The sequence below is a fragment of the Myotis yumanensis genome, unplaced genomic scaffold (genome assembly GCF_028538775.1).
Source record: "Myotis yumanensis isolate MYYU_CA2020_CCGP unplaced genomic scaffold, mMyoYum1.0.hap1 SCAF_11, whole genome shotgun sequence".
Classification (NCBI taxonomy): Eukaryota; Metazoa; Chordata; class Mammalia; order Chiroptera; family Vespertilionidae; genus Myotis; species Myotis yumanensis.
The window spans coordinates 1,195,935-1,208,675 of record NW_027223762.1 but is presented as its reverse complement, the minus strand read 5'-3'; the positions used below and the strand labels follow the sequence as shown (position 1 = coordinate 1,208,675).

At 64.1% G+C, this 12,741-nt stretch overlaps 1 protein-coding gene across 4 annotated transcripts in view; it reads right to left on the bottom strand.

Annotated features, from left to right (window-relative positions):
- Nucleotides 1–12,741, bottom strand: part of RNF144A (ring finger protein 144A) — a 43,284-nt gene that overhangs the window by 3,428 nt on the left and 27,115 nt on the right. For 3 of the 4 annotated variants that reach the window (XM_070428640.1, XM_070428639.1, XM_070428641.1), the window contains exons 2-7: nucleotides 9,534–9,679; nucleotides 9,134–9,238; nucleotides 8,947–9,007; nucleotides 6,709–6,916; nucleotides 4,664–4,811; nucleotides 3,074–3,163 (exon numbers count right to left, since the gene is read on the bottom strand). In XM_070428640.1, the coding sequence (XP_070284741.1) occupies nucleotides 3,074–3,163; nucleotides 4,664–4,811; nucleotides 6,709–6,916; nucleotides 8,947–9,007; nucleotides 9,134–9,238; nucleotides 9,534–9,668 (747 nt within the window). In that variant the 5' untranslated portion in view covers nucleotides 9,669–9,679. Of the gene's footprint in view, nucleotides 1–3,073; nucleotides 3,164–4,663; nucleotides 4,812–6,708; nucleotides 6,917–8,946; nucleotides 9,008–9,133; nucleotides 9,239–9,533; nucleotides 9,680–10,791; nucleotides 11,412–12,741 lie in introns of those variants that run through there. The other variant, XM_070428642.1, reaches the window with a different exon arrangement.

Sequence of the window (12,741 nt, the reverse complement as noted above, 5' to 3'; positions counted from 1 at the left end):
TTCCCTTCCCAATTTCTTCCCCTCACTCTCCCTCCCATTTCTCCTTTTCTTTTTCTTATTTTCACTTCTCTTCTCCGCCTCTTTCCATCTAAGCACCCAAACATCCATCCACTGATGCAGCCAGTTGACGCACAAGCTTGCCCCAGACAAGACACTGGACTAGGTGTTGCCAAGACGGAGGCACGTAAGATGTTGGCCCTCAAGAAGCAGCCAGACGTCTGGTGGGAAGAGCCCACAATTCAATCAACGGCAACAATGCAATTAACAAAGCTGCCGCCAGGCTCGGTGTAAAGGGAGCGGGGAGAAGGAGGTTTCCCAGGGAGATGCCTGCGCCTACAGAGAGGAGGTGGGAGGGAACCGAGGGCAGCTGGGATAGGGCGTTCCAGATGGGAGAGCGGGAAGGCAGGGCGTGGTGCCTGGGCGTGGCCAGCCCTGCGTTAATCCTGGCATTGGAAACCCGGGTACCAGTGAATGCTGACTGTCAGCCGCCCATGTGGCCATCGGGCCGCGAGGCTGGTGGGCGGAGCAGGAATCTGCTCTTCCATCCTCCCCTCCACCGGCCGCCTCCCTCCCAGGCAGCAGAGAGGCCAGGATAGAGACCTGAAGATGGGGTGACAGCCCCCCTCGTGGTCTGAGGGATAATTACACAAGCGCACAGCACATGGGTCTAATTCTGACTGTTGACTTCTCTCTGGGCCTGAGCTTTCTCACGGATAAAATACACAAGGGAGGTAAGAGCTCTCTACGGACCGGGAGAAGCCCTGGAATACTGCAGTGTGTCAAGCACCCAGGTGTGTGCAAAGTGTACCTGAGATCCCTGCCCAGCACCATCACACACAGGCACACGCATCCCCTGCATCTGTACATTAGATGCTGGGCGAATGCTGCGAATCGGTGTTTTCTGCCCACTGGTCCGAATGCCCACGGGGGAACGTGCTCTGTGAATTCCGATTCCGGTTTGTCGCAATCGCGCGCACACCCATGTTCCGGAAAACGTGGAAACACGCGGGACGCTGTTCTGTCCCCAGAGGGCGCTCCGAGCAACCGCAACTGCTCCGAACGCAGGGTTGGTCCTGACGGGCCAGGGACTCACACACGTTCCGAAATCAGGACTGAAGGCCACGTGCGCGGCCAGCTCACCGCCATCTCAGGCTACCCTGTCCGCTCCGGGCAGGCCGCTGACCGAGCTGGGCACCCACTCTCGTGCCACGTGTGACAGGAGGAGGCAGCCATCAGAACAGAGCGAGACGGGAAGCAGACGCCCCCCAACAGAAGCAACCACGCAGTGAGCGCTGTAAACGTGTCAGACACGGACGACACGCTGGGGAGACAGACGGGAACACGGCTCGGGCTCCCGAGGGACCCCGGTCCAACAGCATCCTTCCCACGGCAAACCCTGACTTAAAGGGACCGTGAGCCTCTCATTCCGAGTTTCTTGCGGGGGTTGGGGGCACCCCTGAGGAGCAGACCTTGTGTGTGGCCATTGGGGGCCCCTGCGAGCCGGGCGCCCCTCCCACAGGAAGTGCCCGCTTAGGGGGTGACCCGGGTGGGGTGCAACGGGGACCCTCTCAACCCTCTGCCCCAAGATCTCCAATAAAACACATTCCAGACGCGGGAACCACGCCAAAGCCGAAGGCCTGGTGAGGGGACACGGGGCTTTCATGGAAATGGGGCACTGGAACGCGGCGTCGATACTGGCCGAGCACCGACGGGGGTGGGACCCAGGGCTGTGTCGGGTGCGCTGGGCCGGCTCGCAGGTCCTTCCCGATTTCCCGCTCAGTGACGTCACGGCGGCCTCTTGAAACAGCCATCTCGGGAGTATCCGCACCCCAGGAAGGCGCCAACGCGGCTGGGGCCTGTCCTCGTCCCCCCAAACCCCGTGTGACAGCCGCTGCCAGATGGGACCGCCCGGCGGCTCCGGGTGCCGAGGCAGGGGCTGGCCTGAGCGGCAGTGCCCGCAGTGGCCTGGCCCACTCCGACGGCGATGACGCACCCCCCCCCCTCACCCTGCCACCTGCCTCCCGTGCCTGCTGTTCTGAACCGCACAGGACGGACGGGAGAGCGGTGGGGTCTGTCCCCTCAGGACGGGTTCCTATTGGGAGGGGGTCCTGGCCACACACGTAATTACAAACCTCGGGACACTCCCCCGGCCCCCAGCGCAGCCTCGGGCAGCGGCGGGCACACCCCCGGGGGGAACACAGAGCGACCAGCATCGGGCTTCCAGCGAGCCTCCCCCCCTGCGAGCTGGGCTGCAGGTTCCAGGCGCCTGTCCCAGCTCAGAGGAGCAGGGAGACCAGTGGGCACGACGCGCCCTGGTCCCGGCTGCGTCCTGAGGAAGCAGCCGAGCGCGTGTAGCTCAGACGTGACGGCGGGTTCCCCGGATGCCGGGACGAGGCCGAGGACACTTGGCCAAGGACACCCGGGTCACCCCCTAAGCGGGCACTTCCTGTGGGAGGGGCGCCCGGCTCGCAGGGGCCCCCAATGGCCACACACAAGGTCTGCTCCTCAGGGGTGCCCCCAACCCCCGCAAGAAACTCGGAATGAGAGGCTCACGGTCCCTTTAAGTCGGGGTTTGCCGTGGGAAGGATGCTGTTGGACCGGGGTCCCTCGGGAGCCCGAGCCGTGTTCCCGTCTGTCTCCCCAGCGTGTCGTCCGTGTCTGACACGTTTACACGGATAGCCAGTGTCTCCACAGGGCAGGGCTCCAACCAACGGGCAGGTGTGCTGGAAACCACACACACACGTGCATGTGCATACACACACACTCTTGCACACACATATATGCACAACTTTAGCACACATGCACACCACATGCACACACTAGGCACATGAACATACTTGTGCATATGCACGCACACACGTGCACACACCCTCACACTCATGTGCACGCACATGTATGTACACACTTTAGCACACATGCACACACCACGCGCACACACTATGCACATGAACACACTGGTGCGTGCACCCCCACACGCACACACACACACCACACACATGCGCGCGCACCCACACACATGCACATGCACACACGCACACACACCCCGGGCCGGAAGCCCAGGTGCTGCCCTTACCTGTGTCCGATGCCAGATCACGGAGGCCCTGGAGTGGCCCAGCTTGTTCCTGCAGGGCCCCTTGTCGTAGTGGATGAGGAGGAAGTCGTCCTGGGGGAGAGCGGGGTCAGGGGTCAGCGCCCGTCCCGGCTGCCCCTTCCAGGCCAACGGGACCTGCAGGGGGACCGCCCGCCCGAGCACCGCCCGCCCCGGACGCCTGCTGAGCGGCTCCGAGTGGGGAGGAGAATAGCTCTATGCTGGGTGCTGATCCAGCCGCCAGCTGACCCAAGGCCCCGCCCCCCACGGCCACACCGCCCCGCTGAGCCTGGTCCCCAGAGCCCCACCTCTGCGTCCGCCTCTGTCCCAGGCAGGGGCTCCTGGCCGGGAAGCTTCCCTTCCCGCTGGCCACCCCCTGCACCGTGCAGACCTCTCCCCGGGAAGTGCTGCTCTCAGCTCGGCCCATCCAAGGCCTCACCACGGGAACCAGCCTCTGCAATGTCCCCAGCTGCCCAGGAGGGGGCAGCAGTGCCCTCCGACTCTCAGGGCTCAGGCTGCCCCTGCCTCCCTCCTGCTGCTCTCACCGCCCACCTCGACCTCAGATCACCTTCCCTTGACCTTGACCTCCACCGGATGGTCAGATTCCCCTTCCTGACGCCAGTCTGTTCGACCAGGCTCAGGACCCCGTGATTGGCCCCTGAACCTCCACAAACACCCCGAGTGGGAGGCGCCCTTCCCCGCTTAGCCCTGAAGGGAACCAGCTCCCTATGGGGGCAAAGGAGGGGCTGGGGGCTGCTTCTCCCTGCGAGGAGGGTGCGGCCGGACAGCCCTTCTGAGGACGGAGTGACAGCACAGGCCCAGGCCCGGCGTGTCGGCGAGGGAGCGGCCTTTCTTCGGGCCATGGAGAGGAGGCCGGACACTGGCTGTCGTCTCACCGAACAGCCCCCTGTGGGGAGCACACTGGGCGGCCGCCTCCTCCTGGGGACAGGGCGCTGGCCTGGGGCCTGACTCCGATGACCGCCCGGGGCCTGAGGGCGGGGCCTGCCAGGGCCCAGGAGCGGTTCTGTCACAGGGACCGCCTCCCTGACGATCGTTCAGAGACGTCTCATCATGTTGGTGTGTGGGGGGGGGGGACCCGGTTAGAACCGACTCGGACGCGGAGGGCACTGCCCGGCGCCCAAGCAGAGCGGGCAGCTGTGCCCAGAGCAGGCACCGCGGGACTGGCCTCCTGTGACGGCGAGGCCCTCGGGGTAGCGGGCCACGGAGCCGCAGGCAGCGATGGCTCCGGAAATCACACGTGTCCACCGTGCATTCCCACGCTTGCCCACAGCTCGGGCACAGCTGACGCCGTCGGTAAACACCTTTCGCTTCCCTTTCTCTTTAAGGAAAGTTCTGCGGAGCAACGGCAGGTCCGATATCATGTAGCAGAACATCGTGTAGTTACGTTTCCTCAAAGCTACTGGAATTCAGTAACGTGTACACTGAACCCCCGTATGTGTCACACACAGGGGACCAGAGAGCCTGGGGGTGTCAGAGCCTCCCGAGGGCTCCTCGGCAAAGGGCGCCCTGCGTCCCCGCGCCCTGCCCCGGCCCGGGCGGGCGGGCGGTACTCACGTCCAGGGACTCCAGGCAGTACCAGCAGAAGGCGTGCTTGCAGTTCTTGCACATCATCTGGGCGCAGCCTTCGTCCCGCTCGATGTAGACCTTGCACTTGGGGCAGCGTTTGATGGGCGCGTCGTCCTCCTCCAGCCTGAACCCCGAACTGTGGGGAGAACTGGGGTCAGGGGCCCGGGGGTCTGTGCTGGGGGCGGGGGCTTCCCCGGAGGGACCGAGGTCGCCTGTTAGTAAACGAGGTAAAACTACACGAAGAAACAAAAACTCCGGAAACAACCACCAGGAAAGTGTGGCTTGGCCAGTTCAATGCGGGGGGAAGAGCAGGAGCAGCGCACACCCCACCTTAGACACAGGAAGAGCCGAGCCCAGAGGACGGGGAGGCTCTGGAAGGGGGGGTCCGAGGCTCGGGGCCGTGGTCACGCATTATGCCCTGATGCAAGCAGAGCGGGTGCACTTCCCGAAGGGCTGGTCACGTTTCCGCGTTTTACCACTTTCAGAAAAAACGGACTGCCACACGCCCGCTCGGCCTGCTCGGCTGGTCCCGGGTCTGTCTCCACACCTTCCTCGGGGAGCCGGGTGAGGCCAGCAGGGCCAGCAGGAGGGCGCTGAGCCGGGGGCCAGTGCTGGCTCCTCTACAGACTCGCTGCGGACCCTGCACTCTGAGCCTGAGGCCCTGAGGCGCCCCGTGTGACCAGCTCGGCCGCAGCAGCAAGCGGGCGGGCGCGAGGTGCCGGGTTAGTGGCAGCCACGTCTCTGCTGCTGATAAAAAGGTAACATAGAGCCCAGCCGGGGTGGCTCAGGGGTTGAGCATCGACCTATGAACCAGGAGGTCACGGTTCGATCGCCGGTCAGGGCACAGGCCCGGGTTCTGGCCTCCATCCCCAGTGTGGGGTGTGCAGGAGGCAGCCGATCGATGATGTTTGTCTCTCATCAACGTTTCTATCTCTATCGCTCTCCCTTCCTCTTTCTCTAAAAATCAATAAAAGCATACTCAATAAAAAAGTAACGCAGATGTTCAGGTGTGAGGACGGGACGCCGTCCATCATCCGCTCTTGTGTCAGAGGCGGCTGCAGGGCACGTGGGAGCCGGTGGATCTGGGCCGGGCCGGCTCTGCACACGCTCGCGGGGGCCGCCCGTGAAGCCGACGGCTGCAGACACGGTGCCGGGCGCCAAGCCAGCGAGCGAGGCGGCTCCCAGGTCTGGTCGCGTGGCTGCTCGCAGGAGCCACCTTGGGGCAGGGGACCGATTTTCTCGTGGGACTCGAAGCCGTTCTGAAGGAAACGCCCCGACCAGGGCCCGCAGCCCGGAGAGCATCCCCAGGAGACGTTCTCCAACAGAAACGGTTAAAACAGGGGAGTCCCGGAGCACGGGGCCTGCGCAGGAATCCACCTGCTGCAACGGCTCCCGGCCTTCCCGGCCCCTGAACCACACGTGACACTGTCCCCTCTGCACAGTCCTGCTAGGGAGGCAGCCAGGAGCCTGACAGCCTCCCCACGTCCACGCGTCCTCACGCCTTTAAGGCTCAGGCGTCAGGCACGTGAGCAACGCTGGCCGGCGCTGCTTGGGGACGTGGGTGGCGGCGAGATCTCGTTTTGAAAACAGCCGAGTGGACGCTGAGTCATAAAAGACACCTGGCCGCCAGCATCAGGGCCAGGGAGGCAAGAGGGCGTGGCGGGGACTGTGGCAAACCAGGTGGTGCGCCTCCCTGGAAAGGGGTGCCCGCTGTAGGCCAGGATCTGGGGGAGAGTCCAACCAAGGCAGCAAGAGGAACCAGCCATGCAGGAGTTACCAGCCACGCAGCAGACGAACTAACACGACACGGCGATGCCGTAATCAGCCGGGCCATCTCCCAGCCGACACGGGGGCTGGGTCACCGGCCCCACCCTGGTTGCTGGGAAGCTGAACAAAGGGACGTGAGCCAGGCTTGGGGAGTGATAAGGGGTCACAGGAATGGTGGGGTGGGGGGGGGCAGAGACCAGTGTTCCTGGGCATCTTCCGGGAGGAAGCCCCCTCCCCCCCAGCCCTGCCTCCCGGCGGGAGCCTACCTGGTGTCCCCGGGGAGGAAGGTGATGGGCATGGTCTCCGGGCAGCCCTGGCCGGGGTGCCAGCTGGCCTTGCAGGCGGAGCAGAATTCCGTGGCGCAGGCCTTGCACTGCACCGGCTGGGATGTCTGCAGCCCCATCTCCGGGAGCTGGCACACGGCCTGGCAGGTGGACACCGGGCACCAGGTCCGACAGGGGTCCAGCAGCACCTCTGGCACAGGGACACGAGGGACAGGTCAGGCGCTGCGGACGGGGCCTCGGGCCCAGACCCAGGCCTCACGCATGTTCTTATTTTATTCATAAGTATATTCTTATTGACACCAGAGAGGAAGGGAGTGGGAGAGAGAGAGAAACATCCATGATGAGAGAGAATCATGGATCGGCTGCCTCCTGCACGCCCCCCACTGGGGATCGAGCTGGCAACCCGGGCCTGTGCCCTGGCCAGGTATTGAACCGGGACCTCCTGGTTCACAGGTCGGCGCTCAGCCCGAGCCACGCCGGCCGGGCCAGGCAGGCCTCACATTTTGACGACGTGGAGAATGTGCTGTCGTCCTGCAGGTTTTCACTACAGCACATTTCAGAGAAACAGAACAAGTCCCGTGTTTTCAGGTCGTATCTCCAACCTGCCCCTTGGCGGCCACGGCTGCCGCTCCTCTGACCATGGACACCATGACGTGTGAGCGGCGCCGGCAGACGCGCTGTCGCCAGGACGTCCGAGAGCAGTTGTTTTGGCTTTGACGTCACGTGAGCAAAAGGCTCTGCAGCAGGGGTCCTCAAACTACGGCCGCGGGCCACATGCAAATACAAATATTGTATTTGTTCCCGTTTTGTTTTTTTACTTCAAAATAAGATATGTGCAGTGTGCATAGGAATTTGTTCATAGTCTTTTTTTAAACAATAGTCTGGCCCTCCAACGGTCTGAGGGACAGTGAACTGGCCCCCTGTTTTAAAAAGTTTGAGGACCTCTGCTCTACAGTAACAGGTTCCACAGGCGTGTGTGTGTCTTTAACCTCAAACAGGCCTATTTTTATGCAAAAGAAACAGAAAACCGCTCTGACTGAGCCCACGCTCTGGAGCCTCACAGTCCGCACGGCCAGCGGGACGCGGACCCGGCTGCCTGGTTAAACTCGCCCGGATGCCACAGGCGTCCATCTCCTCAGAGCCCAGGCGACCGTGGCGGCCCAGGTTCTGTCCGGGAAACGGTTTCCGAGGGACCTGCGGGTCTCAGAACCGGAGCCACCCCCTTCGGAGCTCCCCGCCGACCTGCGGCCAGATGGCCTTGGACTGACGCTATCAACCGCCAAGTCCCAACGCCAGGCGCCAGGACACACACAGCTCCTCCCGCCGCCTGGCTCAGGGCCTGAGCATCGACCGAGGAACCAGGAGGTCACAGTTCCTTCGATTCCCGGTCAGGGCCCAGGCCCGGGTTGTGGGCTCAATCCCCAGTGGGGGGCGTGCAGGAGGCAGCCGATCAGTGATTCTCTCTCATCATTGGTGTTTCTTTCTCCCTTCCTCTCTGAAATCAACAGAAATATATTTAAAAAAGAAATATAGAAGCGAGGCCAAAGGGCCTCCACGGGCCCTGTAGACACAGTGGCAAGTGCACGTCCCGTAACGATAAAGTGTGTGACGCTTGCGATGTCGCCTCACACACGCACACTCCACGCCGCTCCACGCCGCGCCCCGAGACCCCGGGGTCAGGGCAGGCCGGGAACCAGCCGCCAGGGCGGGCAGGGCACTGGGGGAGGGATTGGGTCCCCCCACCCACTAGGGATGGAACTCGGGGTGAGCCTCAGCCTCCTCGGGGTCAGTGCAACAGGTCAGACGACCTTGCTGGGCTGCAGGTCGCTCACAGAGATAAGGCCCAGACCTGGCCGTCGAGGCGGGTGCTTGACGGAGAGCAGGGAGAGGTCAGGCCTGGGGGGAAGGTGACCGCACCCTCCCGAAGGCCTTCCCCATCCCGTGCAGGTCCCAGAGCTCAGCCCTCAGCGGCCCGGCCTTCCCCTGGCTGAGGAGCCATGCCCCGGGGTCCAGCCTCGCTGAGCCGCCCCCGTAGCCCAGGTCTCTATAAACGATTGTGGTTCGTGAACCCCTCCTGCTCCCACACCGCTCCCAAGGCCCTCCAGCTCGGGTCCCTCCTGTCGTAGCGAATGAGGCCCCGTCCCCTCCTCCGAACACACGCCCGCAGGTCGCCCGGGGGCAGGCAGAGGCCTCGGAACTGGCTCGTCCACCTGCACCTACCTCTTTCAAATTGTAGCTTTTTATATCTTTGCATAATTTCAGCCGCAACCATGCACTCGATCTGAGGGAGGAAAAACACACGGACGAGGGGTGTGACAAGCTGAGGGCTGGGCCCAGGCCGGCTCAGCCCCAACAGCACCTGCACCAACACCCCCCCCCCCCCCCCCCCGGCTGTCCAGGCGCCTGCCTCGTGCTCCTGCAGGCGGCCCTGCTTCGGGCAGGCGGCGTCCGGGCAGCTGATAGCGGTTTCGAATCCTTCTTTGATCAGGAGCTCCACGTACTGCTTCAGGCACTGAGGGAGACAGAGACGCCTCTGTGAGACGGGCACATGTGACCACAGGGAGCGGGCGCCGTGCACGTGGTCCAGGCAGGCTGGCACTGCCACTGGGAGCCCGCAGCTGCCAGAGGCGGTGTTCCCTCACCAAGACTGATGCTGCCCTGCCCTCCTGCCGTTGGTCATTATGTGTCACGGCGTAGTGACCATTTGCATATGACCTCTTTATTATGTAGGATATTACCAAAAAAGGGTGTGGTCTGCAGACACGGAAGCAAACCCTGAAGCCCCCCTCGGAAGGGCCCGCACCCACCAGCGTGCAGAAGACGCAGCGGCACTGGGCCAGGGTGGTCATCTGCTCCACCGGGTACTCGCCGAGGCACAGCTTGCACGACACCAGCGGGTCCAGGGCCAGGTCCCACGTGGGCCGGTACCACGCTGTGGTCATGGCCGAGCAGTCTGCGGGAGAGAAGGCGCCGTCAGAACCCTCCTCCCCCTGCGTGGGGGCAGGCAGGGGTCGAGTTTCCTGGCTGCAGCCTGGAGGGGGGGCCGGGCGGTGGCCCAGGGACTGCTGCTGACCCTGGGGTTTCGGGGACCCACTGGGGTCCTCTGAGAGGTTCCCCAGAGGCCCCTGACTTGGGTCTATGGGTGGTTCCTTCCCTGTATGGATGGTGACGGTCAAGGTTAAATGGTGAGACCCACACGCCCCCCACTTTCCTCCATCCCTCTGAGGGCCACTGAGTAAGGGGACCCCCCCCCCAAGCACCCAGGCCAGGAGGCCAAAGCCTCAGCAGCCGGTGCTGCTGCTGCGAGAGCCATCGATGGGGGCGGTGACCTCAGCCCTGGTGACCGCGGGAGGGACCGCGCCTTGCGCTCTGGCTCCGTCCATGTCCCAGGGGCCCCCGAACCTCAGACACGGCCCAGGCCCCACGGCCTCCGGACGCCCCGGCAGGTCCCCTAAACCGGCTTCAGGAGGCCAGGCCTCCACAGTTGCTCGCTCTGGGACCTGCTGCGTCACACTCAGCACACGGGGAAGCCAGGTCCACCCCCCCCACCCCTGTCCTCGCGACACACTCTGGCCTCTCCCCACCCAGAGGTCACGGTTCGATTCCAGGGCAGGGCACATGCCCGGGTTGCGGGCTCCATCCCCAGGGAGGGGCGTGCAGAAGGCAGCTGATGCATCAATGATCCTCTCTCATTATTGATGTTTCTCTCTCTCCCTCTCCCTTCCTCCCTGAAATCAATAATAAAAATGGGTTTTTTTTTAAGAATTCTGGGAGTGTCCTCCAGGGGGCAGTGGCTGCTCACTGCGTCCACCACTGGGGGTGGGGGGGGCGTGGCGGGGGGCGGGGGGCGGGGGGTGGGGGGTGGGGCTGTGCTGAAAGGCCTGAGGTCAGAGTCTCCAGGCCCCGGGCAGCGTCTTGGGATAAACAGATCCTGCTCTGGAATCAAGGGACGTGAGGCCAAGCTGTCGTCGGCCCTCGGTGCGCGATGCTGGAGAAATGACGTAACTTCTAGGAGCTTCCATCTCCTCCCTCCTGCGTTTCCAAACCTGAGTCACCTCCACGTACCCCTGCTTCACGAGTGGGCGCTTCCTTGCAATTCCCGGACCGTCACCTGCTTGGGCAGCTCAGGACCGGGGCTAAGGGGCCGGGGCTGAAGGGAGGGAGGCTGTGAGGCACTCGGCCCCAAGGTCGCTCAGGCTGAAGGTCGGAGGAAGCAGCGTCTCCGGCCTCACCCCTGTCGTGGGGTCCCGGGCCGGATGTGGCCCACGTGCGTTTCAGAAGGGCGGGAACCGAGGGGTCCCCCTTCCACCTGGGGTCCCCGAAGCCCACCCCCAACTCTCCTCCCGCCCTAACTGCCGCCTGTCACCCTAGACCAGGTCCCGCCGGCTGTCCTTCCCGACAACCTCGCCACCAGCCCCGGCGAGGCCCCTTCCTGTTTACGTCCTCTGCACAGACGTGACCCTGAGCATACTGCAGGCTCGACCTCCTGCTTCCTTTCCCCCTGGACGGCCCTTTCCACTTGACCTTGAGAGGGCGTGGCTCCCACTGCCCTGGGCTCCTCCCCCCAGGCCCTGACCGTCTCAGGTCAGATCCCAGCTCCCCAGCACCCGTCAGCGCCCCCTCGTGGGCAGAGACCCTCTGCCCTGCATTCAACATCCCCACACAGACGCTGACGACAATGGGACATATTTTACCCCAAAACGAGCCTGTTGTCTGAGCCCACCCGGCCTGCTCACAGGATGGGTCTGAGCCCACCCGGCCCGCTCACAGGATGGGTCTGAGCCCACCCGGCCCCGCTCAGAGGATGGGTCTGAGCCCACCCGGCCGCTCAGAGGATGGGTCTGAGCCCACCCAGCTGCTCAGAGGTTGGGCCTGCTGTCTGAGCCCCCCCGGTCCCGCTCACAGGATGGGCCTGCTGCCTGAGCCCACCCGGCCCCGCTCAGAAGATGGGTCTGAGCCCACCCGGCCCGCTCACAGGATGGGTCTGAACCCACCCGGCCCGCTCAGAGGATGGGCCTGCTGTCTGAACCCACCCGGCCCGCTCACAGGATGGACCTGCTGTCTGAGGCCACCCGGCCGCTTAGAGGATGGACCTGCTGCCTGAGCCCACCCGGCCCGCTCACAGGATGGACCTGCTGCCTGAGCCCCCGGCCCGCTCACAGGATGGATCTGCTGCCTGAGCCCCCGGCCCGCTCACAGGATGGACCTGCTGCCTGAGCCCCCGGCCCGCTCACAGGATGGATCTGCTGCCTGAGCCCCCGGCCCGCTCACAGGATGGATCTGCTGCCTGAGCCCCCGGCCCGCTCACAGGATGGATCTGCTGCCTGAGCCCACCCGGCCGCTTAGAGGATGGACCTGCTGTCTGAGCCCCCGGCCCGCTCACAGGATGGATCTGCTGTCTGAGCCCACCCGGCCCGCTCACGGGATGGATCTGCTGCCTGAGCCCACCCGGCCGCTTAGAGGATGGACCTGCTGCCTGAGCCCCCGGCCCGCTCACAGGATGGATCTGCTGCCTGAGCCCCCGGCCCGCACACAGGATGGACCTGCTGTCTGAGCCCACCCGGCCCGCTCACAGGATGGATCTGCTGTCTGAGCCCACCCGGCCCGCTCACAGGATGGATCTGCTGCCTGAGCCCACCCGGCCGCTTAGAGGATGGACCTGCTGCCTGAGCCCCTGGCCCGCTCACAGGATGGATCTGCTGCCTGAGCCCCCGGCCCGCTCACAGGATGGATCTGCTGTCTGAGCCCACCCGGCCCGCTCACAGGATGGATCTGCTGCCTGAGCCCCCGGCCCGCTCACAGGATGGATCTGCTGTCTGAGCCCCCGGCCCACTCACAGGATGGCGGAGCAGGACTCTGTGAACAGCCAACAGCTGCGAAGCTGAAACAGGAATTTGCTAGGAGTCACAACGCACAAGCAAAGGAAAACACAGTCTTTGTTTCCCTCGGGGAGTGTCGAGTCTTACAAACAACAAACTATTTTAAGAACATCTGGTCGATTCTATTATTCCATCC